General features: G+C 37.1%; 1 protein-coding gene across 1 annotated transcript in view; it reads left to right on the top strand.

The window, feature by feature from the left end:
* Positions 1 to 16,691, top strand: part of UNC13C (unc-13 homolog C) — a 123,334-nt gene that overhangs the window by 89,755 nt on the left and 16,888 nt on the right. Inside the window, 6 exon segments of the mRNA XM_057372082.1 lie at positions 69 to 146; positions 3,547 to 3,624; positions 10,302 to 10,390; positions 12,588 to 12,737; positions 13,758 to 13,881; positions 16,377 to 16,433. Coding sequence (XP_057228065.1) covers positions 69 to 146; positions 3,547 to 3,624; positions 10,302 to 10,390; positions 12,588 to 12,737; positions 13,758 to 13,881; positions 16,377 to 16,433 — 576 coding nt within the window.

A 16,691-nucleotide genomic window follows, 5' to 3' on the forward strand; every position in this document is an offset into this window, starting at 1 on the left:
TCCCCTTTTTATTATTTTTTGTTTACATTCTGAAATTTACCATTTAAAAGATTTTTCTCCTTTTCTAGACTATCAACAAAGTACTTGTTCAGTATGCTGCAATTATTTCAAGTTACTTCAGCTCATATTGTGATAAAGAAAATGTGGTGAGTAAGAAGCCRTGGCTTTTTTCTGCCTCAGAAATTAGCTTTTAGTGACTTACTGTACTTTTTGAAAATGTAATCACTTCTTAATATGAAAAAAACATGAATGGAGGGAGATCAGCCTGTTTTCATCGGTGTTTAAAGTGATGTGTAAAAGCTGGAATAAGTGAAATTAGCTAAGAATTGTAGTTAATTATTTCAGTGTTAAAGCTAAAAAGTAGTTATAAGATGACCACGATCATGCCATGGATAGCAGACTAATACTCTGGTGAACATGGTGAAKGTATCTTCATCTTGTCTCTCAAACAGGAGAAAATATTTTTGTTCAGGGTTTTCACTATGCATTGCCTGGTCTCTGGTGCATTTTTCCTTGTGCAGGGAATGTTTGCAGACTTTTCTGCTGCTGCCACTCACTGTGCTTTACCCATGCAGAGGTGAGAAGAAGATCAGGAGCTGTTTTGTTGCCTCCCTGCTTTCAAGGGAGTCCCTATGAAAGACCAGATTGCCATGGACTCAGAAATAAATGAGAAATGGACACTAAAGATGTGGTTGAGCAAATGGAAACATTATCAATACTTTGCTAAGACCAAGGAAAATCCCACTTTTCAACTGGCTTTTCAMTATGATTGTGATGYAATCARAGCTAGTTGTCCCGTGRCAGCAGCTTTTAGCACGATGTTTGCTGTATTTAGCAGTGCTCTGTCCAGCTGTATCAATCTGCAGTCAGATCAATAACTGCAGCCCCATCTTCACACTGTTTCTCTTYAGTGGTGCAGCCCTTAGACAGCCCATCACAGATCTCAGCTCTACTGGTGTCACATTCCTGCTCATGACTGGAGGATGTGCTCCCTCCAACTGCTCTCTGTAGTGAGGGGCAGTGTGATGCTCTACAGTCACCAACATACACACAGTCATAGAATTTAGGAAGACATCTATTGCAGATAAATATCAATTACTGGTTCTTCATATCAATTTTATGTTAATATTAAATAAAGTTCACTGCTTTCTAGGAGAAATGGGTTCTGGTAAAGCATTGAATCATCAAGTCAAACTGTTTTTGTAGTTTTTTGGCCTGTCCAGTGGGGTTTTTTTTTAATTGTTGGAGTGGTTAATTTCTGAAATCATCCTAGTATGCCTACATTTATTAAGGCTTTGGATAGAATTAATCTCCTTATGAATGATAGAATGGCTTGGGTTTGAAGGGACCTTAAAGATCATCTCATTCCACMCYCCTGCCATGAGCAGACCTTYCACTGRACCYAGTATAAAGTATTATATCAAATGTCTTTGAGGGACTTAACTTTTTCTTAACAAAATTTGCCTCATTGAAATACATACTTCTAGTTTAATAAAAATCCATTTGATCTGGTAATTTCAGCTACCATAAATGTTCATCTGCATTTGAGTTGATAGAAAAGATTAAAACAAATCATTTTTATGATTCAAATTAGAATTTGGCATTCTTTTCCAAGTCAATACTTTTAGTAATTTTATTAAACWCTACAAAATGTGCACATAAACTGTCCAAATAAAAGCATCGGAGATGCTTTTAATAAAGATATTTATCTAATGTAAAAACAGCTTCTTATCTTCCACCTTCTGTCAGCATTTACAAATAAATGTGGGTTCTTGTACTGCACTTGCCACTCACTTTTACATGTTGTTGCATCTGGCTGATTGCTGTCAGTTGCTGCACAGACTATTCTGAAGGACAAGGGGATAATAAAATACAATGAGAATGTTTTTAAGTACTATTCTTCACTGACAACAATAGCAAATTTTTCATTGAGCCAAGGTAGACTTAGGCTCTGAAAGAGCCACCTGAGCCAGGCTCAAAGGAAACTTTGAAACTGCTTCAATGTGAATTATTTCTTTTGTAACTTCAGTATATTGCCACAGGCATTTACATTTGTTTGGAACAAAAGGACCGAGATGTTATATTCAGCTACTTATGCCCTCATGAGAAATCACAATTCTCATAATTATTGATTTGTGRTATTGCAGGTAATTTCCAAAATAATTCATTTGTTACAAGTCAGGAGATAGCAGAGGAAAGGATGATACGGTCTTAGTGGTTGTAAATTAACAGAAGGTAGATAAACAAATAGAAGTGGGGAGTGCAGATTTGTCAAGAGATGGTCACAGAGGTGCCATTTCAGTATGCAAAGCCAGCTGCACTCTGTAGGACAAGCAGCCAGCTTTACTGGGAAGGAATAATCCAAGTAGTAAGAAGTTAGACCAAATTTCTTTCTTTTTCTTCAGCTGAGGACTCTGACACCAAATTCCTATTAAAGTTACATATTAATAATTAAAGCTAAATCATGTTATTGATCTCATCATAGTTCAGCTCTACATTGGAACATTCTATTAACTAGAAAGGTACAAATGAGTATCAATCAYTGTAAACATTCCATCACCACCTTGTTGTCTGGAAAAAAGTTATATGTGTTTTATTGAAATGTATTTCTTCCATGTCTAAATTATTCCAGTCATGCACTAGAACACATTGGCCTAGACCAGCCAGAGCTCTTTTAGTAACTRATATCTGATTGCTTCATCTGCACCGTAACAAACCAGCATATAATGTCATATAAGTACACAAAATTCTACTAATAGGTTCTTTCATCCATGTTTTTTTTTTAACTAGCTCCTTAATTTTATGTTTTACTTTTACCCTTATATGAATACAGAAATTGCTGCCTTTTGCACAGTGACTCTGTGTTCTGCTTTTAAAAATGAGCTTAAACAGCAACATTACTAATATGATTACAAAGTTCTATTGCCTAATTTATTCACCAGCTTTTCAAGTAATGTAAAAGTGCATATTTCTAAAATATTATTCTGTTATTAACAGAACTGSCTATTGATTTATTCAAATACTTAAGCTTCAGCCATTATCTGGGTTACAGGGTTGTCACAGTCTTTTCTGCAAAGACTGGGTCTAGCAAGCAATGTGGCAATCCATTTCCTTCAGCCTTTTGTCACTCCCAAAGTACTTTGGTCATTGTTGCCTCTGCTCTCCAAGGGATGAGGGTGTGCTGCTTGCATTAATCCACCAGATAGAACTGTATTAAGGATGACTAGAAACTGTCTCAGAGATTCAGCTCAGGATGTGAAATTCTGGGATCTGAAACCTGTCCAGCTGATTGGGAGATGACATCAAATGTCCTGTGGGGCAGCACTGCCTTCAGTGGGTACTCACTGCTGACCAGGCAAAGAGAAGCCTCAGTTTAATAGGAAGGAAAGGCAGCAGTGRATGGGAACCTCCTCTAAAATACACAGTTGTATGGATGAAGATGGTCTTAGAAATCTTTTCCAAACTTAATGATTCYATAATTCTGTGAATGYAGGGCTRCTGAAGAATTGATCATGCACAATCTCACATTTGCTGCTCTCTCTGTAGGCCTGTATCTTGATGAACAACATTCAACAATTACGAGTCCAGCTTGAGAAAATGTTTGAGTCCATGGGAGGGAAGGAGGTGAGAGATATTTGTTTCCTGTTCCTTCAAAGTTCCTTAGAGATCATTAGCACCATGTTTGCAAGTCAAATCCTAGTCAAAGCTTTCACTTCTACTTGCAAAGAAAATCATAATGTTAAAAAAAATTTACTGCCCAGACAATACTGGACCTAATGACCTAACACTATTTCACAGACACATGCTAATGATCTGTAATGCTCTCTCAGCACTGGGTGTTTTGTGTGGCAGTCTGTAGTGCCAGCTTTATTTTAATGTTTGTATTGGATTATACTTTGCTTTCTATGTATTGGTACGTTTTGTCTGTAATGTGTCATTGTCTTTGTCTAATGCCTTGGACTTGCAACCCACTGAGCAGAAGAAAGAAGGAGAAAGATTCTCTTATGAGGTTTGTGATAGTAAGCATCTTTTATTATTCCTGACCATATTTTCTAAGGCTAAGAACAGTCACATTTTCTACTTATTTCCATTTATGCATTTGTGTAATTCCCTGAGATCTAAAAATCAAAAAGAGCTATGCTTGGGCATTCAGTTGACACTAAATTGATACCTTTTACTAGGCAGATAGTGTAAAGCCTTTCAGAGTTTAAAAKCATTTTAAGTGCACTTTTCAGTATYTGYGGGCCTGCTTGTATTCAAAATACCATTTCACCAATAGCTGTAACTCAACAGTCCAGAACATCCTCTGCTTTACCCCCTTTTTCATTTTAGAAGACTTAAAAGTGCYTGGAGTCCTTCAACAGTTAAAGGACATAAACAGTGCTTCAATACTTTCCTGACTGTAGTCTTTTAGTGTTCTAAAACATGATGAAGAAATGAACATATCTTCAAGCTATAGGCAAAATGCTGTCTTCTTATTGAGGCAATGTTTAGAACCGGAATATCTTAGCCTTATTGTCAATAGCTAGCTTTAAAAAAGAGATACACATACATCATCCTTTTTCTTGTTGAGGCTGTGGTTTGACAGATTCAAAAAATAGATTGATATTGAAATAGATTGATAAAAGATAGATTTGATCTAATGTGGCCACAGTGTAGAGAAAGCTGGAAAATGCAGCATTTCCTATTTGCACATCCACAGTGGGACACTGCAGAGGTGACACGGGTCCCTGTGCCATTCAAAGAACTGCAGCTTCCAGGTGCAGCTGCAGAGTCACTCCAGGGAGCAGAGGTTCTGTTGAGGCAGGAGCAGCTCCTTGAAGCTGCCATGGCAAAAATGCTTCCTGCTCTAGATAACATGAACTGAACTTCTGTAGCCTTGTCATTGCAAATTTCTTACCTGATTTCGAAAACGGATATTTATCATCTACATGTGACTGTTTTTGTGGTTCCTATTAAACCCTTTTCCCTTTCTAAATATTACAAATAATCTTGTCTTCCATGATTTTATGTTCTGTGCAACAGAACAGTTTGTATTAGGTCTTGGATTCAATTTTACTTTTGAATGTCAGGATTCATAAAACCAGCTAAGTGCCCCTAAATTAGATCATGGCAAGGGTAGAGGAAAGCTGAGTTGCATTTTGTTTATTTCTGTCAAATTATTTTCAACCAGAATATTTGCTTGTATCTCAAAAGTGTCCCTTTTTCCTCRAGAAAATATTAGTTTTTAATTTGCTCCTAATGCCTTTTATAAGGCACTTTTTTTTTTTTAATTTAGGAACTTTTTCGTAGCAATTTTCTTTCTAAAGTTATGACTTCTCATMATTTTTGGTTTCCTTTTGATGKCAATGAGGATGAATTGTTAAGGTTSTTACAGTRTCAAAGCAKYAWTTCCTAAAAATGCAACATGTAACCCTTGGAGACAATTTGGATATATTTTTCTACAATTWCTTAATTCCTGTTAGGGATTAAGTGCATCTCTGCATCTCTGATTCACAGTCTAAGGRAAAAGATCTTAAAAATACATTCAGATTTTTAGGGCAACTTCCTAAAGAAAAGTACATTCCTGTTCAAATTTTTTTCACCCATATCAAAATACTGCTAAAATGTTTGTCCTCAAATTGGAATACTTATTGCCCTTGCTATTCCAAAGCATCTACTAATGGCCAATTTGGCTTATTGAACTGATACTTAGAAGAAACAAAGCCAGCAATAAAATCTGAAAGCACTTTTCTTGCAGGGAAAAAGCAGTTTACAGTTTCACTGGTGGAGGGCATAAAAGTCAGATGATTTTCAGCAAAATAATGAGACCTATTTCAGTTGAAGCAAAACTAATTCTAAGAAAAATTAAATGCTGTTAATCTCCTCAGTGTCACACTGTGAGCAGTATGTCTTTCAAACTGTGCAGTCAAAATATCCACAATCAAGCAGCAGTCCCTGTGTTCAGAGTAGGCTTATTGCACATTGCAGGCAGGGAGCTCTATTTATAGAGAAAAAACTGGTTTCTCAGATCCCCCACGATTAAAATAAAATAAGTTTGTTTGTTAACTGTCCCTCTCTACTGCAGCCAAGCAGGGATGGTACTTAAAAATCTTACCAATGAGAACAATTCTGCCTGAATAAAGAGTAGTAAAGCAGGGTCCAACCCACTGTTTGTTTTTGTAAATCAAGTCCAAAAACGTGGGAACATATCTTCATCATAGAATTTTGGTTTAGCTCCTATTTGTTTCATCCAAAAGGAATGCATACTTTTACACTAAATATTTTTTTTCATGCCTGACAAGTTGGAAGTTGATAAAAGAGAAAGAAGTTCATGCTTGCCTTGCTTTTCACCAGATGGCAGAACATGGCAGAAATGAGTTACAGTGATTAGGATCCCAAAAAAATGTAAAGAGAAGGAGATGTTTATGTATGACAATATTACATTAACTGTAGATAAATCTTATTCCCACTTCAGKAAATTAGTTCAACTTGACATATAAAACTTAGGAATTCCTGCAGTAATCTATATGCAGTCTTAAAGGCTTTGRTGGGATGACAGAGGTCCAGACTTCAGCAGAATAGTTCTGAAGTGCCCATTGTTACATCTCTAAAGTCAGAGTCCCAAGTGCTTTTAAGTGCACTCAGAGCAGTGGCAGCCAAACACATCACTGTCCCAAGGGTGTAGGTGCAGGGAGGATGCTGTGAACCACTGAAGTGATTGAGCTGATAAATACCTGTATCTTTGCTAGATATACAGAAAATATATAAAACTGTTCTCTGAACAGAAGGAACCAGCTGGTCCCATTAGGAAACTATAAGCAATTAGACCTGTGAAATTGCAGATAAATGGAATTCAGATTACAGAGATTCCATTTAACTCATGCAAAAGTAATTTGCATCTCTGTAGTTTCCTACAGAAACACCACCAAAATTGCAGTTAACAAGATTATGTCTGTACTAGCACACATTGAATTACAGCAGGGAATACCTCAATCTAAGACATTGAAAGCAACCAAATTAATCTGATTTTTAACTCTTTTCCAAGGCTTGTCAGTATAAAAAGAAAAAAAAAAATCACAGTTTTAGATAGGCAGCATTTGGAAACAATGATGTTTAAATATTTCTTATTTTTTCAGTTGTTCAACAAATGTGTTGTCAGTTTTTGTGTAGCATTCAGAAAAAGTCAAATTTCTATTTATTTATTTAATAGTCCATAATCAACAGATCTTATGAAGTGTGCCAGCAAATTTATGAGAATATTCCCTTGTGGGTAAAAACTAATTCTATTTAAGAAGATGGTAAAAGAACAGAAATATGAGASTAGAAAAGCCAAGGAAGTTAAGAATTGATAGAAAAGTTTGATTTACACATTATTAATGAAATAAGTTTGCTCCCTTAAAAAATCCAATTTTGAAACCTGAGCAACCTATCCCAATGCATTTTAAGACTAGTCCACACGTGCTGTGAACTGTCAATGGAATCCCCAGTACGTTTATCCAGGGGATAAACATATTGTCTTTTCTCTTTTGGTGTATTAATAACACTCATAGCTGGGTTTTATTATTGGTTTGCTGGGKTTTTTTCTCAAAATAATCTGCTCAAGTAGAGCCTTTTCTTTTTATTTTCCTGAAAAATATTCAGGGAAGTTTGCTAGTTTTCATTCCTTCTTCATCAAATTCTATAAAGCAGATGAGACTTGAGAAAAGAGAAGTCCCCAATACTGTAAACACTTCACTTTAATGTCTCTATATCCCTATATAACATCCCCTCAGATGCTGATCAGCATTGCCTTTTGTCTCACTTCCATGCTTCCATCTTAGCTCTGCCATGTCAGAAAAAAGGAGCAGCTCATGGCTGTGGCATATTTGTATGATGCCTGAAGGCAACCATTAGCACGTGATTAAATAAATGAAAAGTGCACATTTTAGTTCTGGTGAGACACTCAAATCTCACTGTATTTTCCAGTGGTTCAATAGAAGCAGCATTTCAAAACCTTGCTGACATGTTCTTAGTGAAGCCCCCATGGCCAGGCGTGCAGCACTGGCTGGGCAGCTCGCATACCTCTTTGTGTGCCCTCCCCCACACCTTATTGACAGCATGAGCATGTGGACACACGGGGCTGGATGTCCTGCCAGATGCCTCCAGCTGTGCACACACAAACTTGTTCATGCAATTTGTGAGCACAAAGCCTCTAAAACCTTTAAGAGTTGCATGCACCCTTCTATAACGTGTGTAATGTCCACAATCTGGCGTTAGTATTTAAACCAATTTTGGCTGGATTAAGTTCAATTCCAGGTGAATTTAGCAGATATATTGTGTTTTCTGGTTACCACAACTTCTGATAGAAAGTATCTACATTGACCTCTGTAAGCCCAGTAACAAGGTGATTTTCTAGCTTGTGCATGGTCTGCTAAGAAATTTTGAGTCTTCTGCCTGCCTGGTATTTTGTGTTTTCCTTGACATGTATCATGTTCWGTGTGAATGCTTGTGTGTTCAGTGTTTGTTAAATGTTGATATTCTAGTGGTCTTAAATTTATATTTTGTATGTTTCCCTCCAAAGGAGACAGTATAATTCCCTAGTGAAATGCATTTCCTGGAAGAATCTTTACCTTTGTTAGTAAAGTCTTAATTTGTTTACTAATATAGACATTGCAGTAAAATTAGTTTTTTAATTCCTGTTCTTCATATGATGGAAAACAATCACTTTAAGTGTATGAACTGTCAAAGTGTATCTGCCAGGGAAACTACTCAGATATACAGCAGCAACAGAACTTCTCTCAATGCAAAGTAACTCAAAACTAAATCAGTAAGTAGTCACAGTAAGTACTTACAGTAGTAAATAGAATATGAGCTTCTCAGATTAGAAGAGTGCWACACGACGCTGAGTGTCTTCTAAAGGATGTGTGGTAATCCTCCCTTATCACCTATTTCAGATTTTTGTCAAAACCTGTAGTGAAAATCTTGGATTTTCTATGATTTTAACCTACACATAACCTCTAAGGAGAGAAATGATGGTCTAAGATAAAACACAGTAGARTGTTGGATCTATTTCAGAGTTTACTTTGCTGTAGAATTCCTGTGTGGACTCRTGTAAATTATCCAATGTGCTGTGCCAGCTTCCCCTTGTCTCTGAAGGGTGATTACAAGAGCTGACCTGCTGCACCATAGCACTGGGAAGCACAGATTAAGAATAAGCACCAAACACTACTCATGCAGCTAAAGGATATAAAAACGCAAATAKACACAGCCCTGATTTTGTATTCTAAATGTGCAGTGTCCTTTGAAATTGTCAGAAGATCTGTACCTGACCTTGCTGCAGAACAGAGTCCAGAAGTTAAGGGTTATCATTGAAAATCATTCCTTTACACTGTGATGTAGACAGCTGAAAGATCTGGAACAYCAGCTATTAATTCACATTCAGCTCTTGACCCTGATGATCATCTATCACACCAGAATGGGCTGTAACTGTTTTTCCTAAATGCTAAAGATCAGGGAATTAAAAAATTATTTTTTATTTGAAAAAATTCATAGCAAATAAACAAGCTGCTGATCAATACCAACAGGGTACCTTTTTGATATCTGTGCATGGATCCTCATCCCTGTAAGTGTAAAAATGTATTTCTCCCCTTCATTAACTTTTTTCCTATGTTTAGAAAACCTCTATCAGAGCATCAGAATGTGTTGCTCTGTAATTGAATTATGTATGCCTTAATGGCTTTTAGAAACAGCAGTACTGAATTTTGGTAGATTCCCTTCCCACATACTCTATCAGTAGAATTGGCATGGAGAATCTTCAAGCCATCTTTTTCAGTGCTGGCTGTTCTAATTTTACACTGCATTATGGAAACATGTGAAATATGGAAACAAGTTCGATGCAAATCACAAAACAAAATACCAGCAGTGGTGAAATGTAAAAAAATAATAAAAATACAAGGGCATCGGCATTAATAGTAACACAAGCACTAACTTTTCATGCATCCTTTTCTTGGTGTGCCTTGTTGAATAGCACTGGCCTGATAATGATAGTTCTCTTCTTGTGACTGCCAAYACAGTTTCCACAATCCCAACGAAAGTAATTTTTTTAATTTCTAAGAACATAAATATTCACTACTGTAATGAAAGATTTTTCCTTTTTTTTTTTTTATAGTAATTGTATTTCTAGGCCTACTAAAGCAATCCTGTGTTGCAACAGGTGTTTCCATATTTGGTTTTCCATAGTGCAGTGTATCTTTGCACATAATTCCTAATTCATTTATTGCAATGGAAAACCTAGAAACTTAGTGCATAAATAAAATATAATGTTATTTCTCTCTTTGCAGCTGGATCCTGAAGCTAGTACTGTTCTAAAAGAACTTCAGGTGAAACTTAGCAATGTATTGGATGAACTCAGTGTAATATATGCTGCAAGGTAACAAACCCATTTTACTTCAAACCTTAGAGAAATATTCCTGCTCAAAAATCTACCTCATTGATAAAGTCTGGGTGATTGTTTGGATGTTCCGAGGCACGGCTTGCCCTGGTGGAGTGGTGTGCATTTGTATCTGTGTATGTGTTTAGATTCTGAAACAAATAACAGTAACATTGCTGTAAAGACAACTGAACATGTCTGTGAGCATGAGTGTGTTACAGAGGTGAGGCTGATGGCTTTTGTTCTGCTTTTTGGAAAGCAAAGTCGCTGTTATTTTCTTGCCTGATACTATGTTAAACTTGCCTCTCTGACCATGTTTATATTACTTCCTGAGACTCACAGCTTTTTCCAAGTGGTCTGCTTCAACCAGGGATGTCTGTCTGTGTTTAGCCTGCTTCAAGTGGTCATTGTGAATGGCCTTCTTGGGTTATTTGCTTGCCTGTGGCTCTGCAGAAATTGTCTACTRAGCCTTTCCCTCAAAACCTTTCATTAATCAGAGTGCTCACTGCAGTCCTGAATGAGTATGGTGCTGTGCCAGCAGTGACTGTGGTATAAGAAGCAGCAAGTTACTTTTGCTTCAAATTAGAAAGAAATCTAAGAGAGATTAGTGCTGTAGTGGTGCTCATTAAGCAAAGTCTGAGTTGCTTATTTAATCCATCAATGGGCGGTCTGAGTGGACAGTCTGCTTTTCCTGAGTGTGCTTAGTTTGCCGAATTGTCTTGCTGTACTTTTGCTCCCAGGCTCTGGTTCTCGGATCATTGACAATGCATGACTATTATTTCTTTCCAGGGCTTCTTTCTGAATGAGCCAACTAGGTTTTGCAAAAGCAAACCCAGAATAGCTCAATCCAGGATATGCTCCAGATAGCTAGAACATTCCTCATGGGGCAGTTTACTGCTTGGGTTTGTGAGGTTAACAATGTTAGAAAGATGGATAACGTCAAGAAAGGCAATGCATAATTTTGGCTCTTGTTGGAGGGAGCGGTCCCAAGAATTTCCATGAGCAGTTTCACTAGCTGCCTAGATTTTGTCTAGGGCTTTAGAATGTGTAGGTAAGTGTACTCTCAATGCATTTGGAGAAGTTTCTGATTTTTCCAGTGTTTTCACAGGGAAGATTTCATTCTCTTTTTACAATTAGCCATGTCACTGGAACAACTTACTGCCCAAATATGTTTCTTTTCTCTCACAGTAAATTCTCTTTCACTTTCCTCAAGTTAATCTTTGCCATTTATCTTTTCACCTTAAAAGGCCTCATATATTTTTGGCCTCTGTTTTGCATTTCTGTCATAAACTAATACTAAACCATTTTTATCCATYGTAAATCAATCCATAAACCAAATTACTGTGTGTGCAGAGACTCTTTCTGCCTCTGAACTGGTGACTGATTAACTGCTGTTCTGCATTGGGTCAATATATTTTCCAAAGACTGTCACATCARTAGCACCATAAGACTGTCAGACGCTTAACCAGATCAGTTAGGAAACAGAGCAGTTTTTGGAAAAGCTGAAACGGGTACAAATTTGAGGAACAAGAATGTGTTCACAGCCACCTTGAAGTGAAAAAGATTACTCCCGGGAGAAAGAGTCTGAGTACTTCTAAGCAAGGGTTTGTTGCAAAAGGATATTTTAAACAGTCCAAGTGTTTTAACTCTTTGTAGTTGCAAAGAAGTAGCGAACCTTCTGATGGCACTGACTGTGTGAAATCTGAAAAAAAGTCAAGTTGAGCCAAACAGGGCAAAATCCATAGGAGTTTTTTTTATTTTTTCCTCAAGAAGAATATCAAAGCTTGGTTCATTTTAACCATCAAGAGAAAAATTATTAATTGTCATCTGTTTGCATCATCCTTTCACACCAAACATAAAATCTTGTGAAGTTGTTCCTAGCTGGTAGTCARTTACACTTAACCTATAGATTCTGATACATCTGTTGCTTTCAGAAAATAAATATTTGGCACATCTACAAGGGTATGAAAAGTGTGGTGGAATGAAAACAAGGCAGGGAAAAGATCAAAACACTGCATGAATTACTTACATTACCTATGATCCTCAGYAGATTTTCAGAATGTAACACCAAGTATCTTCAATTGTGAACGTTGCATCATTGCAGAATATACTTAAATCTTGTTGAAGAACCTGATGCAAAGTCATCATTATTTCCTCTCCCAGAATTCTTTCATTCTCCTTTTTTCTCATTCTATAGTTTCCAATTTGTTATTGAAGATTGTGTAAGACAAATGAGCAATGAACTGAATCAAATGAGAGGCAATGGGAATGCAGCAGCCAATAAGAACAGYGCAGCCATTGATGCTGAGATTGCACTTCGGCCTCTCATGGATTCCCTGGACAAAACGTGAGTGTGGTGACAGATTTGTGTAACAGACTGGGAACTGATGCTGCAGTCAGGCACACTTGGTTTTACTCTGAAGCATTGTTAATACCTGGAAGCACTCTCTAGTATTTTTAATATTTGTATTATTCACAGGTATGCAGCATCCCATGCTTCACCTGTTTACTTACCCTGAGCAACTTTTACATGAGCTACAGRCTTTTCCTTCCATGTCTTGTCATGTTTTGAGTCATTGGAAAGGAACTGGTGCATGGTTCTCTCTTCCACACGCTGTGTTATGAAGATGATGCTGAACAAAAGAACAAAAGTCAATTCCCTTAGTGAAATTGTCTGGCACTTGTTCTAGGCTTGTACCCAATGTCCCACTGCTTAATGATACGCACTTCTGTGTCACCAAAAACCTGGTCACTATCTGAACAGCAGCTGGATTTTTTTTACACAAGTTACACACCCTTTTGGTTTCTTATGCATATTTTCTGCAGTCAGAAATTTTCAAAGTGAAGATGGAAAAGGTGCTCCAAAAATTTAATTTTACTGCAAGCAGTAGATAACAAGATCGCATAGACACATCAGTATATAGAAATAAATGCTGCCAAACAGTAGCTGCAAATTTGCATTAGCTGTCAGCAACCAGTTCTGCATCCCAGTAGAAWTACAAAACAAGGGAGACATTTGCTTTTTATTTTTAAGACACAAATTATATACTAAAACTTTATTTTAGGGGCRTGGGAGTGCTAAATTGTATCATCCATCAAACTTTATAACTCATCAGGATTTTGCATTTTCAATAAATGTGCATCAGTGATATACTGAGCATTAAATTAGATAGTGGAGATTTATGAGTTTGTAATCTGCAAGTCTTTTTACCAAAAATATTTACTGATAATATTGCAAYTTAGCTACTGAGCAATTTTTATTAGTAGAGAAAAGATAAACCTTAATGGCCTGAGCATAYAGTGATAGAGCACCTCTGAAGTCTTAATGCTACTTTTGGTGACTGGTTTGTGTTTGGTTTTATTCCAGTTTAAGTGTCGCTGCAAAAATCTGTGAGAAGACAGTTCTGAAACGGGTTTTGAAAGAGCTCTGGAAGTTGGTCTTAAACAAAATAGAAAAACAAATTGTGCTTCCACCACTGACAGACCAAACTGTAAGTGTTCCAGGAGTAATTCTCAGCTGCTTTAAAGGATTGTAATAATGTGCTTGATCAGGTGTTTGCCATGGGGTCTGCCCCAATCTGTTCTRTACCTTGACCTGCACTGGCAGTGTGTTGCTCTCAGGTGTTTCCAGCTTGCTCTTWGCTGGTGAGGAAGACTTTGCTCCTTCATTTACTGCCTGCCCCAACTCTGAGCAGTTTTTATGGATGCAGTCATGTGAAAGAATTGCTGGCTTTGGGGTGTGCTCTTATACAAGGGATGTTAAACCTCATTTCTCTTGGCTTCACTGTGCAGAGTAACACAAAGMGTGTTCCTTGCCCTTCCCAGTTGCATCAGAAATCCAATCACTTCCAGTTTTGCAGGTTTGAGAAAACCAGGGATGCCCTGTCCCTTCTTCCTCCAGCCCTGCCTGCTGTGCCACTTCTTATCTTGAGGCAGAACTTAATTAACATCAGGAAGCTTAAGCCAAATATAGCTGTAAAGATTTGARGTATTTTAATAGCAGACTTGACAGGAGGTCTTCATTGGGCAGAACTGCATTTCCAGCCTGCTGAGGAAAGGGAAGATAAAGAGGTGTACTTACAGAAAGTGCTGGTGCTGCACAGGAGAGTCTTGTGGGGCATGGCCTGACATGAACTCTGGTCARTGAGCTGAGGGCAACAGTGAAATCTGATTCTGTCTAATAATCAACAAAGCCAGCCTGCCTTGGAGGCCTTTTGATAACGCTTTTTTTTTAAGGGAATGGGATAATGTACATGTTAATCCTTCTTGTTTTCAATCTTGTCTAAAATAAATTGACCATCTTATGACAAGCTATTCATGATGTTGCCACAGTGTCCCTTTGGGCAGCTTTGCTGTTATACATTCTATGGTACCATTTCAGCYGCTAAAAGTCTGTTGGTCAGGATCCATAAGTTAAAGGCTTATCATTAAATCATGCTATAATATATTGMAGATACATGAAAAAATACTGCTGGACAGGCAGGAGAAAATCTAATAGAACATGTATAAATGTGCTAAGATAGTAAYGAAATTACCTGAACTGTTAAAAATTGTAGACTAGAGCTGATCTTAGCCAGAACTCCAGTCACTGAATTTGTTCATATTTACTGTCATTACTGTTATGTTTACTCTGCATGATTAGAAACAACCTCTCTTTCAATAAGTGACTGTTTAAAATTTATATTTCTGAGATCTTTAATTTGCTTTTCAGATTTTTTGGTGCAAATTTTATCTGCAAATACATAAGCAGGGTTTAAATTGGGTAAATGCATTTTTCCATCATGTGTTAAGAGCATTTATTAGCTTTATGCAGGATCAGTTGTTACACTGATTCATAGGACAACAAATTTAGAAGTGAATTTTCCTGGTGGTAGCCTCTATATGAAGCATCACTGGCAGGCATCGTGAATTACTTCCATTTATTTTGCTACCTCTGTTTGCTTTTGAACACATAATTTTAAAAATCACTGAAAAGTAGGATACTGTTTTTCTAGCCCTGAATGTTTCTCTGTTTGAGGATGGGAGGCACAGGCATTCAGAAAGAGGGTTTATTTTTTCATTTACTTATATATATGGATGAATATATATATATATATATATATATATCTTACAATTATTGCTACTAAAAAGCAATGAAGAATTCAGCTATAGTTCTACATTACATCTTCTTCAATTGAAGCATATAAGAAGCAAAATTATTTCTGGAAACTGAAACTCTTTGGAACAGAAAGACTAATGAAAAATTAGTTCAATGTAAGCTGCATGAATCTTCTTTTCCTGAAATCCAGATAATCAGAACTATGTCTTGCTGAACTGCCATGTAACTGCACTGGTAATTACATTGCTTGGAGTAATTGTGATAAAAGATGTGAGCATGGAATTACTGTAGAATTCTGTTTGTCTGAGACAAAYGTGTGGGTAATGGCCTTTAGTGTCATGCCAGGATTTGGCAATTGTACAATAGTGCTGTAACTTCATAACACTTCAGATTTTTTTTCTTTAAGAACGGGCTCTGGCTCACAGTACACCATTGTGCTGCATTTTACTCAGCTGAGTTTTCCCCATGCACAGGCTTTTGCAGGATTCTCAGGGCTGCTCACTTCCCAGTATATTTATTTTAGCCCAGCACCTGAGAGCTGCAGTTATAGACAAACATCTCACTGACACACACTGAGAACAATCACAGCTTAGCTTCAAGTATTAAACACAAAATGAGATAGCAGAAAGGAGAACACAAAATCACTCTCAGCAGAATGTGCAATATTTGTATCAGCTATAGGATACTGGAGGGAATCTTGCTGCAGGCATTCAACTACTTGGCCTTATCAACTAAATTAAAATGTGTCTCCTGTGGAACTGAAACTTTTATTTAGCTTTGCAAAACAGTGACTTTGGCCAACATTCTAGCAGAAAATAAGATTGTGTTGACATAAAAAGCAAACGTGCTGTTGTGAGTCTATTTCCTTAATTTTCAATGTGATTACAGGGACCCCAGATGATATTCAGTGCAGCCAAAGATCTTGGACAACTGTCAAAACTCAAGGTAATGGAGCTAGATGAAGCTGTGAATGGCTTGTGCTAACAGAAAAAGTGGATGAAATATTAGTGACTGTGAGGCCATAGCTCATGCCTCATTCTCGTTCTTATATATTATAATAAGATTGAATATGGCAGTAACTACTMAGAAGTGAATAATTATTTTACAGCTTCATCAAAACTAAATTATGAATAAAAGACTTTATATGGTAAGTGTTCATTGTGTGGGTCAAGAAACCAACATTCCCATATTGCACAATTAGGC

Source organism: Malurus melanocephalus, unplaced genomic scaffold (assembly GCF_030028575.1).
Source record: "Malurus melanocephalus ecotype Western Australia unplaced genomic scaffold, MMel_1.1 scaffold_163, whole genome shotgun sequence".
Lineage (NCBI taxonomy): Eukaryota > Metazoa > Chordata > Aves > Passeriformes > Maluridae > Malurus > Malurus melanocephalus.